The 16,895-nt window shown below is 32.6% G+C and overlaps 1 protein-coding gene across 50 annotated transcripts in view; it reads left to right on the plus strand.

Moving 5' to 3' along the window:
* The window catches only part of LOC145949131 (longitudinals lacking protein, isoforms A/B/D/L-like), a 236,757-nt gene that overhangs the window by 13,031 nt on the left and 206,831 nt on the right, over window positions 1-16,895 (plus strand). Inside the window, exon 7 of one of the 50 annotated variants that reach the window (XM_083058949.1) lies at window positions 13,646-16,052. The exons of 48 other annotated variants lie outside the window; for them this stretch is intronic. In XM_083058949.1, the coding sequence (XP_082915075.1) occupies window positions 13,646-13,884 (239 nt within the window). In that variant the 3' untranslated portion in view covers window positions 13,885-16,052. Of the gene's footprint in view, window positions 1-10,999; window positions 11,338-13,645; window positions 16,053-16,895 lie in introns of those variants that run through there. One more of the 50 variants, XM_083058937.1, reaches the window with a different exon arrangement.

Genomic DNA, 16,895 nt, shown 5'->3' on the forward strand with positions numbered 1-16,895 from the left:
CTCCAGGTGTTATCGCGAGAGCTTTCTTTTGCCAATTCATCAAAACAAACGAGAATAAACATTTGACCTTTCATTTTTTTTCTTGCGTACACAAATTGGTATCGCGTCGCATACTTGGAAGAAAGAAATATCGGACAGATGCTCGCATTGATAGCAAAGGTCGTTTTTTTTCACCGTCAGAGACTTGTTGCCTTGAATCTAGTTTCCGAGTCGAATCGTTTTTTAAGGATAAAAAAGAGGGGCCAATATAAATATTTAAAAAAAAGTACTCCTTGTGATTAATTGTTTTTTAGGCTCCATTGTCCTGAGAAAGCACGCGTTTTTCTTCCGTTTTATTTTGAAGTTTCAAATTGCAAAAGCTCTCTCGTACACCTTTTTTTTATTATTATCGCTTTGCATTCCGTATATTTCATGCATATCAAGTCTTTCTTCGAGTCTCCGGTTCGGATGAGATGCCGAGCGCGCGATCTTAGGACCGGAGTTGTGCCACGTTGTTCGCAGCGCGTAGAGAACTTTTCTTAATTCTCTCTCTCGTGAATTTCTGTCGTGGAAACACGAAAAGCGTTCCCGGCGACAAGACACGGTAAAGGTAAACGCGCCGCGCACAAACACACAACACGCCTGTCCGAAGGAACGTTGCCGAATGTGTGTCTCTTGACATTTTTTTCCTCCGTGGATGATCGCTAACTTTTCGACAACCTTCGGCCGTTTTCTTCTGGCAACAGTGACACGATCGCGTTTACCTCTGCCTATTCCGGGACGAGAGTCACCCTGAAATCCCAGAGAATATAATGAAAGAGAACAAAAGTCAGCCAGTTGTAGCCGTGACGTGTTTTTTTTGTTGATGCGAGAAAAATGATACATGTGTAACGAGGACGTGCACCTGGCTAAAAGTCAAATGGAGGAATTTTTCTTTAAAATGTCATTATGTATCTTTATGCTTTCGAATATCTTTATCGAAACACCAGGTCCGTCGACTTAGGGATCAGCCGTGCGCGAATTCTCAAGGAATTCATTCTCTTTCCTCTTTCCTCTCTCCTAGAACTGTGCACGACGAAGAAGCGGGGAGGAATTCCATTATCCTCGCGACTCTGCCTGTCTCTTCTTTTCCTGTCATAAACACCTGTCTCATTTCTATCTCTCTCTCTGAAACTCGCGCTTCTTTATACAACTTCTCTAACGGCTGGTCGTAAATCGGCGGTGCCAGAAGCGGATCCAACGAGATCTTTCGGCATTTAATTCGTCCTCGAGCGTCCAGTTGCACATATGTATATTATGTTGCGGTTCCCTATAAGATATTGGGTAAAAAAACCGAACAAAAAAAGCACGTTCCACATTATAAGATCTTGGTCGCGCGAGCGCGCGCGCCAAGAATACATGCAATAAGATATAACGATGTGTGAACAATATATATATATATATATGTATATACAAATATATACATATATATATAATCTATCTTTGTCCATTCCGTGTAAACGTATTCGATAGTTTTTAACCCATTTTTGCCATATATATATATTATATTTTTTTTTTTTTGGCGTAATTCTCGTCTTGCATGTCACGCTTCCTTCGGTAGTTTAACTATACACCTTAACTTTGCGAAAGTGTGCAAGCGCGAGGCGTCTTCTTGTAGGCACAACGATATGTCATGCATGGTGGTGGTAATTGAGGTTTGATACTTTATATGTATACATATACATATATATATATTCGTGTCCGTAGAGAGGGATCCGGCACGAGCACGCGCTTGCACACGATATATTTATTTTTTTTTTTTTTTTACTAACAGTGTACATAACGCTTCTTTGTTTGTAACGCATAAAACATGATATTATATTTAATTAACCCGATTACATATATATCTATTATGATTTTCTCATATGTGCATACGTATGGTGCGTTATGCATTTATGTATACATATGAGAGAGCGTCCGAAGAAGGAAGGGATTTCATATAATATATAAATACTCATACTTCGTATATATATAATATACTTAACACTATTTATATATAATGATGTTTTTCTCGATATATACATATATATTATATATATATATATATATCGCTATATATATATATTTATATATATATTTATAACGATTACGTATAACATTTTACATTTACATCATTGTCATTGTTCATGGTATTGTACTTTCTCGTTATTCGATTCTCGTTGTTGTGTTGTACCATGCCATGTCAATTTTGCTCTATATCTGCTCCCTTTCTTTGTGTTTTTGACCCGCCCCAAAGTGTAGGCTACGATGATAAAAGGAAGAGTTCAAGATCGGGGACAAAGATGAAAACGCTAAGGGGAAACGCTCATTAAGTAGCTACGATCGAGCGATTTCTCGATCGAAGCGACGCGTAAGAGCTTCCCCTTCGAAAGAAGAATCCGACAAGAGAGAAGAGAGAAGAGATTTGCAAGCGTGCCTTTTGCGCGTTTGATCGTGACCACCAGGAAATCGTCATCGCGCTTTCGTCAGCGAGATTTTGCTGCGAAAGCGTTTTCGGTAATCGCGTTTTCTTTCGCGGTTAATTCTTTGGTTCCGCGATGATTTTTATTTAGAAGTTATCCTTGCGGTATTTTCATTCGAACGAAAATGCATAGGTCGTTCGAACTAAAATTTTTCAAGATAACTTTTTAAATAGAGTCACGAGTGGAGCCTGAAGGATTAACAGCTAATTAAATGTCAGAAACGCATGAGAGACGATCGAAGGTATTCGGGTATTTACACGCACATCTTTGTCGCTGTATCGGATATTCGACTTCGAGGGACATATTCTTTCGTGATTTTTGCGGCGCACAGCTAATTTTCGGTCGCGCAATTTTTTTGCGTAAGAACGAGGCTCGCGCACGCTTCGCCTTTTCTACGCGCGCAAGAGAGAAGATCGAAGATCGCAGCAGCACTGGTAAAGTATCGGTAAGGGGAGATGAGGTAAAAGGTATAATATTCAAGGTAAAAAGGTAATATAAGACGAAGAGATATTGGTTATAAAAATACCGATAACCTGATCGTAATATAATCTCGTTTCCATGCAACAAGTTATTTATGCATATGTGCATTGAACTTCATTATGTTAAATGTGCATACGTAATTCGTATTTCATATTTACATAATGATAGTATTAGTTAACATGTTGATTAGTGTTCGCAAATGAAAGTAGTCGCGCATGCGAGTCAGCGGATCTAATCATTGGTAAGATGATTAGAATCATTTCTCACAAGCGATAAAAATATCTTCATTTGTGATTTTTTTAGGGTGAATATGTCTGGATGAGAAAGATGTGTGTGAATGTATGAATGGAGGAGAATTGAGTGTCTTAAAAATATTAAATATTAAATATTATTTAATGTTTACAACATAAATTTGTGTATTTTTTGTTGCGTGCTTTATATCGATTTTGGATTGTTTCTTGCTGTTGTAGCGATAAAAGAACAAGTTTTTCTATTATTCTTAGCAATAACAAGAAAAAATTTGAAATTTTATAAAGCTGCAACATTGTGTTATAATTTGCTTATTTTTTTCAGCTGATTGTTAATAGCTGCGTTTCGTCAAGATATCAGAAATCTTAATAATTGTTTTTAATATCGAGTTGGAAATATTTTTCAGATTTCGATATTCAAGAATTATTAATAATAAGTTTTCTGAAATCTGAAGAAATCGCGCTGCGGGTGTTAGAAATTTTATTTTTCGTCCATGGAAAATTAGAGACCGTAATTATGCACTATTATTTGCAATATTCAAGTTGATAGCGTCGGAAAAGATGCAGCCTTTTCTGCTCTAGACTTCGTAATCATCTTGACTTGACAATTTTTGTGCATTGTACATAGTCTAGATTTTCCGTTGTCGAATTATTATTATCGTCCGTTTTATTTATAACGAAAGAAGAAGAAAGAAGATAGAGGAAAGAAGCAGATGTCTGGGCATCCAAGAGATAATCAAGAATGCTATTGGTTTCTGAATATTTAATATTCAGAAATGAGTATAAGAAATCAAATTCCTCGTCTACAAATTGAGTTTCCGAAAATCTTCAATTTAGGATTTTTGGATCTCGATATAGAATTTGCATTTTATAATTATATTCTTTATGCATTTACTTTCATTTATGTTTTTTTCTCGATCGCGACACCTTCGTTCGGTTCGGCCAAGCTTGCATTCGCGGAATGCATTTTTTTTTATCTAGAACAACTTGCGAAGAAGACGGTTCCGAGTTTAAAGGTCTCGCATTTTGAGCTTTTGAACGAGAGAAGATGTCAAGACAACTTTGGTTCGCCGGATTGGTAATGTATCGACTGGATGGTACAGTATTGGTAACGTTTGCTAAATAGTATAAGATTCGCGCAAGGTTTATTATTGATAATAACACAATTCCTAGTTTGTAAGGCGTATTATAAATTTCCATATAATTGCAGCTGTATTTTCTACATTTTTCATGTCTTTATGATATAATTTTCTTGTGTGTTGTGCGCTTTTATTAGATCGACAGAAGATTTTTCTCATCTTGATATATAATGTGATTTATATTTATCGAATTATATTGATTCCTCGCAGTTCTGAAAGTTTGATAAGATTTTGAGATATTTTTTTCTTAATAATCTTCTCAAACTAGGCACGCGCAGAAATCAAGATATTTTTCTATAATATTTTTGTGAGAGTCTGTTTTTTCTGTGTGCGTGAGAAATTCGAATGTAATTACGTTCGATGAAACATTATTTTTTTGTATGTATGTTTTGAGTGATTGGAGATTGATTATATATCCAGTAAAATATTCCTTGATCGCTTAATATTTTATGTCCTCATAATGATTGCTTTTAATGAAAAAATGTTAAAATAATTTATATTTATATTTTTACTTTTCAGAAAATTTCTATAAATTTGTATTTTTGTATTTTATCACGATATTACATTGTCTTCATTCTATATGAAGATGTACAACAAAGATATAATTTCCGCGCTGCTAATAGTGAAATATGAATAATTTTCCAGGCATTTGGATTATATCAAGTCTACTGGTGATTCATTAGAAGATCGTTTTGGCATGTAGCTGCTTTCAAAAATGCATTTTGCCTTTTTGAAGGTTTTGCTAGCCAGAATGTGATGCTGCTTTTGTAGTGAACCTCTACTGATGGTGTCGGTACGGTAAAAGGTAAATTATATAAATATGTAAGTATTTAGTCTTGTGTGTTGTATCGGCACGCAAGATGCCTCTCCACTATTTTTCTATACATAGAATATTTTTGGCGGAAATAGTTGGTAAAGAATATTATAATTTTTTATTATATTTTAGATTCAAACGACTAAGTCTTTCGACAATTGTCGAAAAACTTAGTTTTTGCAAATAATATTCTGACAATATTATACTGTTATTTGTTAATATTGATTATTTAAGGCTCCTGGGTGCTCACCGCGGCCATATTGGATTGTGACGTCAGAGGCGAGAAAGCATACGCTGAAAATTCTTAGATGCCATTTTTTAATGAAAAGATATTTCGATTAAACAGCACTTCAGATGGCTTTAGCACACTCTTAAAAACCCCCGAAAACTATCCTTTTCCCTTTATAATCAATCAACATCTGTAAAATGATCGAGATATCAGACTTTGACATGCGGAATGACTGCGCATGTGCAAAGACCAGACGGACTGGGCTTCATAATTTACATTTTACAGTTGTTGATTGATTATAAAGGGGAAAGGATAGTTTTCGGGGTTTTTTAAGAATGTGCTAAAGCCATCTGAAGTGCAATTTCATCGAAATATTTTTTTATTTCGAAATGGCATCTAAGAAATTTTTGCGTGTGTTTTCTCGCCTCTGACGTCACGATTTCGACATGGTCGGCAAGGAGCCAGGAGCCTTAAGATTCGATATATTTTTTTTATTCTTGAGGTAGATGAAATTTTATACTATTTCTGCCGTCATATATCCATTTTTATTATATTAGACATAAAATGTACTTTCTCTTAGCCACGTTTCTCCAATTTTCCTTGATTTATATATTAATTGAAGTTGCCACATGTGATATATATATATCTATCGCATTTTAAAATTACAATTGTTCCGTATATACGTAGATATATTCAAGATATGATGGTTGAAACAATTTTTCATGATCTACGTACTGACAAGCGATTGAAACAATGCGCTTGCCATTCAGTAAATTTTGAACAATTGTTTTCACAGTTTTCATTTACTCGGTGCATTTAATTGGAGAGTTAATTTGATTCACATAATATTCGCGAACATTGCGTTACTTTCATGGGAAAGTTGCGCAATAATCGCCGAATAAAGACATTTTCCTTTTCCTTCTCTTTCTCATTCCTCTTCCATTTTGTCAAATTTTCAGCTTTTTCGACGATGCTGTATTAAAAGACTGGATTCCTTTGTCTCTGTGCACACGTTTCTCGAATTAGTTCAAATATTATTTTGTATGAATACTAGTTGTACTAATTGGAGCAACGTATGAATAATCTCTGGATGTGTGGATGATATGTTGAAGTTCGATCGATTCGGTCAACGGGAATTTTTTTGTGAACGGGGAAGAATCTTTTCTCTCGAAACTCTTAGTGCAGATAAAATTAATCATCAAATTGTCGAGATCGTTGCAAGCTTCATTCTTGGATCGATCGGATTCTTAGGCGCTAGATTGCGAACGATCTCTCGATTGTCCTTGCATCGCTCGCGATTGGAGGGGAGAATTTTGATGAAATTCGTCAACGCGGTATAGGGAGCCGCTACATCATGTTTCGAAGTCGATGAATAATTCATTATTGAATAATATGCATTGAAATAGTTGTTTTTCGATCCCCGCAAAATTTTATTTGCCGATGACGATTGATTTAACGAATTTGATTTTCAGATTTTTGTTGAAGCTGCTTCAAGTATGTGTTTATCTCTACGCGATATATATTGATTTTCCTGCAGAAGCATTCGGCTATTTTGCGAACAGCGACGCAAACAATAAAATTCGTGTACTAATTGTGCCGCTTTTCGCGGAATACTGAATGATTAAGTCAGAATAATTAAAAATTTTTTTTGAATAATTCGGATTATATAATTGCCAGCTTTGATGACAATCTGAATAGGAAATCGCGAATTAAAGAAATTGGGATTTAATAATTATAATAGGTGAGCGATACTAATGCAATTTTTTTGTAAAATGACTTAAGGAAAATGTAATTTAAATTCTCAAGAGAAATTAGGATTTTTCGTAAGTTTATTTTTTATTGAAAATTTGAATAATTTTCCTACATATAAATTGTGAATTTTAAATTGTGATTGTAAACTCGTTGTGGGTTCGCAGAGATTTCAAGTACACTTTAATTTTCACAATTTTTATGTTTAGAAAAAAATTGCATTGTTTTACTTAACAGAGATTACGAAATGATTTATGAGATGTAATTTTTTTATAGAATCGTTCTTGTCAGGATTCAAGACGTCCCTTTCGAGATCATTGCATAATATTCAAGATTAATTCATGTTCTGCTCAATTCATTACTGCTTTGTGATAACACAACACATTAGTTGATAGAAACATAATGTTTATAGGAATTGAATCGTCAATTTTACTCGATTACACACTAGGGGCATGTTCCGATATTACTGCTAGTACTGAAAATCTATAGTTTACGTTACGTATATTATATATTTTCAGTACTGGCAGTAATATCGGAACATGGGGAAAATTGCAAGATTAGATTTAACATTGTCCTCGTTCTATCGAAGTTCTCTATCAAATCCTCGCAAACCATCGAAGTCAATTTTAAATCGAAGCTTACAGATGTGAGATGATGGCAGTTTAAAAAAAAATTGTTTTTTCTCGATGACTGTATTTATATCGAAATCTTGACATTATTAACGCCTACATAACAATTATGACGACTACTGAACTACGAACTTGTCGCAATCATTGTTACTCTGTTAATTATTGCTGCGCAGCGATTATTAGCAGCGTTGCAATGCATTGCACAAATGACGACTATCTTCACTGGGGAAAATTTATAATTCTGATGATTAAAATATTGATACTCTGATCATTAAAAAGAAACGAAAAAAATATTCTCACATCCAGCAATAGTAAAGAGATATACTTGGATCTTGTCGAATCACTCTCGTCGATATAACACCTCAATCTTCGCGATCTCAAATGGCAAGATAGAAAAGACGGACGGGATCGATCGCGACTAATTTTCAGATTTATTCTCGCGTGTCACAATTTTTATTTATTTATTTATTTTTTGTATGTAGTACATAGCGGTGTATATAGTGGCGAGGCCCCACACACGGTGTTTCAGAATCGATTCTCGGGTATTATTGTTCACGCTGCAATCGACGTTATTCGGTCGAGCACACCCTGATCAGACATTGGCGCTACGAGTGCGGGGTGGAGAAGCAGTTTACCTGCAGGACCTGTCGACGGCGTTTTACCAGGTTGGACAACATGCGAAATCATCAGAAGAGGATGGGCCACTATATGACGCCTTACAAAAAGGTGCCAGGAACGCGTAGGCTAATCGAAAATGTCGCATTCAAGCCGGAACTTTCTTGGACGAGGGCAAAGGAATTCAATGACGAGAGTCAACAGCACCAGCTGAGAAAACTGCGGCCTCTGGAGCAACGACAGTATGTCGATTTGCCATAATCGTCTTGTTTTGTCGTCTTCCATTTCTCTCTCGGCGCTTCGTCCGTGAAGAAGGAGAACCCGTCGCGACGCCAAGTAACGAATTTATTTAATTAAATTTATTATTTTGATTTGTATCTCTTGTTGTGTCTGCCATCTCGCATTAGATAACTAATTCAAGCTATCACAAGTCTTTAATTTGTCGGGCAATTGACCGTCATTATCTGCTTTCCATGGGCGCAGATACGACGTTGGATCGCTCGATAGAAATCCGAATTTCGCGTTGATTTCCTAAGTATAAAGGGAAAGTTCATGAAAGAATATTTTGTACTTTTTTTTATTAGTAAATTACTTAAATAAAAGTTTAATTCTTGATTTTTCGATAGAAGTCGGCGCACCGTAACTTGATAAAGTTATCTAATCGAGCGATAATTTATGAATTTGAAATTTATAATTGATTATCGTCTTGGCTCGCGACATACAAAATATTGTTACAGTTAATTATAATAGTTTTTTTAGTCATATATATCGATATTCTTTACATTGAATTTGAGAGTTTACTTTAAACGAGTATAGTTTGACAAGTTTTGTTTTCATTGAATTTACTAAAATTAATTTTGTTACGTTGAATAACTTATATCGAAGTTTTTCATATAATTGTCGAATCAACAGAAAAGAGTAGCAAAGTCGATTTTTTTGACAGAAAATCTTTATTATATTCGAAAATGTTATGAAAATAATGGTTTTTTTGTGTAATTATTAGCATAGCACATGATTTGCTGTTGTGTGAAAATAGATCTAAATTCAAAATTGTAAGAAATTATTCTTGACAAATAATTATTTTTCGCGAACAATCGACGTCATTGATTATTGTTGTAAGTTGGTTCGTTGAACAACACGGCGCTAATCGCCAATTATTGTTAATAATAAATGGCTAATTGCTGCGAAAAGTCAACCATGCATGTGTATTCCAATGATGTTTTCTTTACTTTTCTCATTTATTCGGAAATATTAGTTAATCGATGATCCACGAGTGCACTCAAAGATTCGAAATTTTTCATGGTCTTTATTTTTATAAAGTTGCTCTTAAATATTTTTTGAAAAATTTTGTGCGTCTTTAAAACTAAATTAATGTCTTAAAAATAAACTAAATTTGTAATATAAATAATATACCGTAGAAGAAGAGTATTTTTTTGTATAAATAATATACCGTAGAAGAAGAGTATTTTTTTGTATTTATAAATTCAAATTGCTATTTCTAATCGGGCAGATTTAAAAATGCGGATATCTCTTGCACTGTTTTCATCGATGGGTAGCTTCTGGATTTTTATGTAAGGTTTACATTTACCGTATAATGAGCGTTTAATCGATGGATTTAAAATCGATAATTGAGCAGATTGTCATACTTTTTTGCGCTGCCTATTGCTCCGAATGTTTGCGCTTCAGCCTGTTTCATAATAAATTTTATTACTTTAACTATGTAATTATTAATTTATTATTATCAGTCGCGTGATAAGAAATTTTTGAGCGAAGCGAAAATGGGCTGATGCGTGTACATAAGGAGAGGCATCACTTTTCAATATCTTTCGAGAGTGATATTTCTGGTATTTGTTCGTATCATTCGCGTCGAATTGCATCCAGCGTATTTCTCGACATCCGCAAATGCGAATCCGACCAGATGGACCTCAGAGCTGAGAAGAAACAAATAAAGATATTTTTGAATATAATATATTTTACTATTTCTTTTTATTGTGCCATTCCTTCACTCATCTTTTCAGGTGCTGTATCTTGCGATGCGTGTAAAATAACATTGTTTAACTAACTTTTGGTATGGTATAATTTTTTCGAATCATTACATCATCTGAAATTTCACAGAAAATGATATAAAAAAAACTAAGCTACTTGTGTGATCTCTAGAACTTATACATCCCTTAAATAGAACTCTGCTTTATATATACAAATCTTTTCCATGATAAACTATTTTTGAAAATTAATTAAAATTATATATTAATTAATATATAATTAAAATTTTTCAACAGTAAAATTATTACATCCATCCATTGAAGAAATTGTATTTTATTTATAAAATAAATATTGTTCTTATCTAGTTTTACAGAGAAAATAATTTGCTAGCTACGCGAAAACTTATAAAACTTCTAACTAGTTTTGAACTTTTCCATGCTAATTTTAATTGCGTAGGAAATGGGGAGGAAAGGAGAGAGAGGAAAAACCTTTATGGAAGAGAGAAATAGGCTGTATATACATAAAATAAAAAGCTCTAGGAGAAAGAAAGAATTTTTTAAATTTGAACGCACGTTGCCATCCGCGCGCATAAAAAGAATTTCCGGGGTGATAGTTGGCCGATGATGCTTGCAGCTGCCACGCTCTATTGGTCACAGTCTACTGGGGTGCATCGGCAACCCACAGCAGATCAATGCAGACTCTCCTGTCCGAGTTGCGGTCGCAGCTACAAGTATCGAAGCGGTTTACGGAGCCATATCGCCGAGTGTCTTTCGGAAAGAGAGAAATTGGAGGCTAATTTTCGATGGCGACAACAGCAGCAGCAGCAACAACAGCAGTGGGAAAATCAACAGGCTGGGTCTTACAGTCAACAACAACGGCAACCGCTCACTGCGAAGGACGTCCGAATACTGTACAAATTCTGGAAATCGTAGATACATGTAGTTAAACATGAATAAGAATCCTATAGTAAAGATTTTGATCCGTTCCATCAAACCATCCTTGTTTTTTGTATAATTTAATTTTATCTTTAATCGAATACGGAGGTGTAGGATCTCTCGCATCGTTTCTCGATCCATGGAATTCATCGTTTCTCGACCTTGGAAGCTGTTCAACATCTCGATCAAGGCATTGTCTCTTGCTACTACTTTCTTGGCGGATGGCTGCTTCATCGGTTCCTGTTTGTTTTTTTTTTCTAATTTATGTATAGAGGTGATAAAATCGTAGATATCTTTGATAGAATGTACATGCTTGATTTTTAGAAACCGGGAAGACAATTTTTCATCTCTAAAAATTCCAAATGAACTAAAAATTTCGTTGAAAAATCTCACCGGTTTCTGAAAGTTAAATTAAAATTGATCGTATTTAGCGAACATTTATTTTGCCAATTATGAGAATAAATAGTACATTTATAAAATAAATTTACAATCAATCTTTAATTTACTAATAATTTAATAGTTATCTTTTTTGAGAAACAAATAATAAATTATTAAATAAAATATTTGAATGGTTTTCACGTTAGAATTATTAATGTTAAAAAATGTGTTATATGTTATACATATATAATATTGCAATTTTGAACTAATTATTAACTTATATATACTATCTATAATCTATATAATTATCTTTCATTTTTTACTTGTCTAATAAATGAAATAAAAATTCTACATGTTAAGGCTCCTGGTTTTTTAATGATGTCATACTGAATTATAACATCAAGAGCGAGAAATTATGAGTTTTATTTTCGCAAAATACATTAAAATACATTTTTTTTTTTTTTTTTGGATACGATAATATGGATTAATAAAATATATATCGAAAACTCATTTTTTTCAGCGAAAAAGACTATGCTTGAGCGAATCAAAAAGATTTTTCGGTATATTTTATTAATCCATATTAATGAACCTGTTAGTGGTCGCATTAAAAAAAAAAATATTTCGATATATTTCGCAAGAAGAAAACTCACGATTTCTCACTTCTGATGCCTAATTCAATACAGCTTATAGTGAGAAGACAGGAGTTTGAAACAAAAAAAAATAAAGTTTGATTAATCACGTTTTATATATTTTTCTAATAATATGTGCATAATTTATAAATTAATTTTTCATCAATAAAATGACTTAGATTCTTTTTAATCATAAATATAGCATTTTAGGTACATGCTCCACTTCGCATTGTACATACAATTCATTTTATCAATATTTTATTAACAAAGGAATAAGCGGAGGATCAGCGATAACTGTTGGCTGATGTGTATTGCATGCTGAAGTCTTGTCATCCAGTTGAACGTGAGCTTCGTGATTGTCAACATAGTGATTAATTGTCGCGTTTAATGCGACAAATAAAGGAAATACATCCTGGGCGCTTCATCTTGAAGGGAAGTTCATCCTCGTTCGAATCATTGACGCATAACTTCGATCAAGTACATACTATGTTCATTCGTTGTGTGTTGGGTGAAACTATATAAAGGAGGCATTAACTTTACGTTGGGTTGAATTAATTACATCACAGGTGTAAACATGGATGTACTAATAAAGAAGCTCATTTTGGTGCAGCATGTAAATAACAACAGCTCAAAATAACGAAAACTGTGTACAAGGATCTGCTTATTTATTTTTATAAACGAAATATCTCAAATAATAGCTGAAGTGTAAATAGATTGGTAAAATTATTATCTTCACTGTCTTTATATCTAATATTATCTTAAACAATTTTCACCTATTTTGTTTAATTATATTTGCTCATATGTTTTGCAATTCGTAGTACAATAAATATAGAGATATACTGTTATTTTTGAATCATTTGATATTAAGATCGTAATATGCAAATAAATGTCTTTATCTTTGTTTTACAGTTTGTTTTAATGTTTTTATCTTTGTTTTAAATAGTATTGTATTTGTATGCAGCAATAGAATTTTTATATAGTCTCTAATATTAAATTTTCCAATAATTGAACCGAATACTTCTACGACCGGGACCAATCTCTATCGCGGAACTTTTTGCACAGTTCTTTCTTTGGAGCGAGCTTGATTCAATATCGTCTGTACGCTTGGTTCGAGCTTTTTCTTCGTCGAACGATCTGAAAAAAAAAAAAAGAAAGGCGAGCCGAGCCGCGGTGTTTCGACCAAAGTGTGTGTTTTGCGGCTTGACGATAAGGGAGAGATACTAGAGAGAGAGAGAGAGAGAGATAGAGAGAGAAAGATCTCTCGCGGATGGGGCTCGTCTCGTGTACGTTCGGCAGGAACCCGTATGATGTAAACAGGCCTCCCTGTATGCTTGCAGCCAGCCTCGCGACAGACTTGGTCTCGACTGGCGATGGCGGCGAGCTGCGATATCGGTGCGTAATGTGCGGACGCGGATACAGGTCGCGGTCATCTCTCACGCGACACTCCAGATACGAGTGTGGACGCTTAGGATCCCGCTATACCTTCACCTGCACCCTCTGCGGCAAGTACTTCTGCCGACCGGACCATCTCAAGCAGCATATCCTCAACATCCACGGGGGCGCCGTCGCCAAATAACCGCGGCTGCACCTCATCTTCGTCGGCGCGTAGAGAAACGATTATTTTCTGGCGACTAGGACCAGGAATCCTCTGCGAGGATGGCAATTGAAATTATTGCGACAGTAAATCGCGGCTGTCGTAAAATTTGAAGGAAAAAATCTTCGCAACATGCACTGAGAGAGAAATTTTATATTTTTATAATATAACAGAGATGTCTAAAACGCCGAGATATAAAAAAAACATAGTTCTGTGTAAACTTAAAAAGTTTGATGAATTTTGTTCTAGATTATTTTCGTAAGCTATTGTTCAACATGATTTATCCGAACAAGTCTTTAATTTATTTTTAAAGAGATCGAGTTAATTTCGATCTTGGCAATGAAATAAGTTTTTTTAAACAGGTTGCAGATGCGACTATTTAAGATCTATGTTAGAAATTGTTTTTGTTTTGTTGTTTAACATAGAATTATATTTTAATCGTATTCTTTTCTTTGTTTTTTTTGTTCAAAGAAGTACGAAAGGGAATTTCTTATTTTAAATTTGGTAGTATTTAGTAGAATTAGTTATTGTTGTGTGAAACTATATGAATTATTAATTATTTTTTGCAGTTTATAGAGGATTCTTCGAACAAGTATATATGATTTATATATGATTTTAAATCTCGAAAATTTATTCATGTAACTGTTCTCATCATGACGTTTTATTAATACCTCTCTATTTAAGTATATTTGCAAAATTTTTCGGTCAATTTCGGCCAATTTTTCGTGTTTAAAGAGTTTGTTACAGGCTGCAATCTAATAAATATATTTCCATTTTTGTTTTTTAGAAGTTTTGGATAACAAATAAGTATGATTATCAGAAAAGTTTTTATTGAATTAATTACAAGATTAATAGATTTTTTTCTTATTACGCTTCAGCATATTGTTTATTTAATTAAAAATGTGTTTAAGTAAACATTTTTCTTTTTAATTGATAAAGAGTGTTATTGTTTTTCTTTGTTTGGATTGGATTCAAGATTAGACAAAATTGATTAATGAATGTCGTGTGCATCTGCTACATGCGCATATTTGTACGTCTGTTGGGGTAAACTGCCAAATAGCTTGACCACGAATGCCAAATGACTAATATTCCTATTTTTCTAGTGCAAGGTATGTTTAAGTTATTTTATATAAGTTATATACAAAAAAATTAATAAAATATTGACATACGGATAAATTAATATATTAGTATGTGTCGGAGTGATAAAATATATAATATAATAGAGACAACGTTTATTCTTACTCGTGTTGAATCTTTCGAAATTGGACATATTTATTTTAGAAGAAAAACCTTCGAAGGAAAACCGCTAAAAAAAAGTTAAAAAATTAATTAAACATTTTTTAGTGTATGAAAAGTACAAATCTCTAAATTAATAAAATAGGTATTATCAGCGTGCGGAACTTATGAGCTTTTTCTGATAAATGTCCGAAGAATAATTATTTGGACATTATATATATATATATATATATATATATATATATATAATTTTATATGTAAAATCTTTTATACTCTACTATTAATTTTAACAACAAATTGCTCATCTTAATGCATCTCGCATCCAAATAAAATTGCTCACTTCGTGAAAGTTTATAAATTTCTGTTACCTATATATAGATATTATACTTGCGAAGATTATGCAAAAATTGTAAAATATATAAAATTGTAATATGTCACACACGCCTATTAAAATAGTACAATTTCTCTGGTCCTTTTGTGCAATTTAGATTAGACTTTTATTGAATGAATAATTATTTATGCCAAATAATTATTTTAAGATAGGATATATATTTTAAGTTGATGTTAGAGGGAAATGTTTTGTGAATTTTCTATTAAAGAGGAAATTCCTTTTTATTATATTATCTGCTTGAAGAAATGTACCGATTATATATGAAGAAAAATGAAGTTATGTATATGTGGCACACAATTTTTGTGACATGTGTGTGTGCTATATTTGAGGCTATAAGACATGCGCAAATATATTATTTATGAGTTTATATATACATATATAAGAGAATAGAACTTTTTATATCTCTTACAAGATATTGATGTGGGTATATTACTGTTATTGATGAACGTTAAATTCATTCATTGTTATTTATCAGACTTTATAAATTTTTATGGACTTTCAATAAAAAATAGCATTAAATGGATATTTACTTCTTAATTATTTCGCATTCGTTTTTCTGAAATTTTATATTTCGCTTTAATTATATTACTTTTTTGTCTTTATATATATCTGTGTTCTAGTAATTCCTTTTTTTTTTTTTTTTTTTTTTTTTTATTAAACTTTTTTTATTGAACACATGTAAATAATCTACAGATTACAGAATATTGCGATAATAAAAAATTTATAATATAGCAATTTTTTAATGTTTGTAAATTGTTTTAAAGTACTAATTATTGAATTTTATTCTTGTAGATTAAAGCATTTTTAAATTGTGAATATGTAAAAGAAAGAATAATTATATAAATTATAATAAGAATTAGATTAATATACTCTTTGTCATTTCAGTTAAGATGAAATTCAGTAAAGTAATTATAGCTATTTTTAAAATGTATGGAATCTATATCAAGCTTTACATTTTTGATATCACAAAAACTATGTCGTTTAAAATTATGTCATTTTAATATTACATTTTTCAATTGTGTTATAGCAATTTCTCGTTTTTATTTCGTTTAATTATGCGATTACGATGTGAAAACGGTTGCAGAACTCAATCATGGATGTATAAGTATTCACAACATATGATTTCTTAAAATGACTAGAGCACACAAGAACGCGCTACTCCCTCCCGTGCCATTCTTCTATTTTGTATTTAAAAAAATGATATTTAAAAAATATAATATAAAGTTTGTTTAAATTAAATTAATATTTTTTGACAGAATCAGCTGATGACTGTTAAAAAATATTAATCGAGTTTAAAGTACCATAACATATTATTTAAAACATATTTTAATTTTTATAATACATTATTATTTAAAAATTTAATTAG

The sequence above is a fragment of the Prenolepis imparis genome, unplaced genomic scaffold (assembly GCF_030444845.1).
Source record: "Prenolepis imparis isolate NDT839.2.m4 unplaced genomic scaffold, iyPreImpa1.0 SCAF_2, whole genome shotgun sequence".
NCBI lineage: Eukaryota > Metazoa > Arthropoda > Insecta > Hymenoptera > Formicidae > Prenolepis > Prenolepis imparis.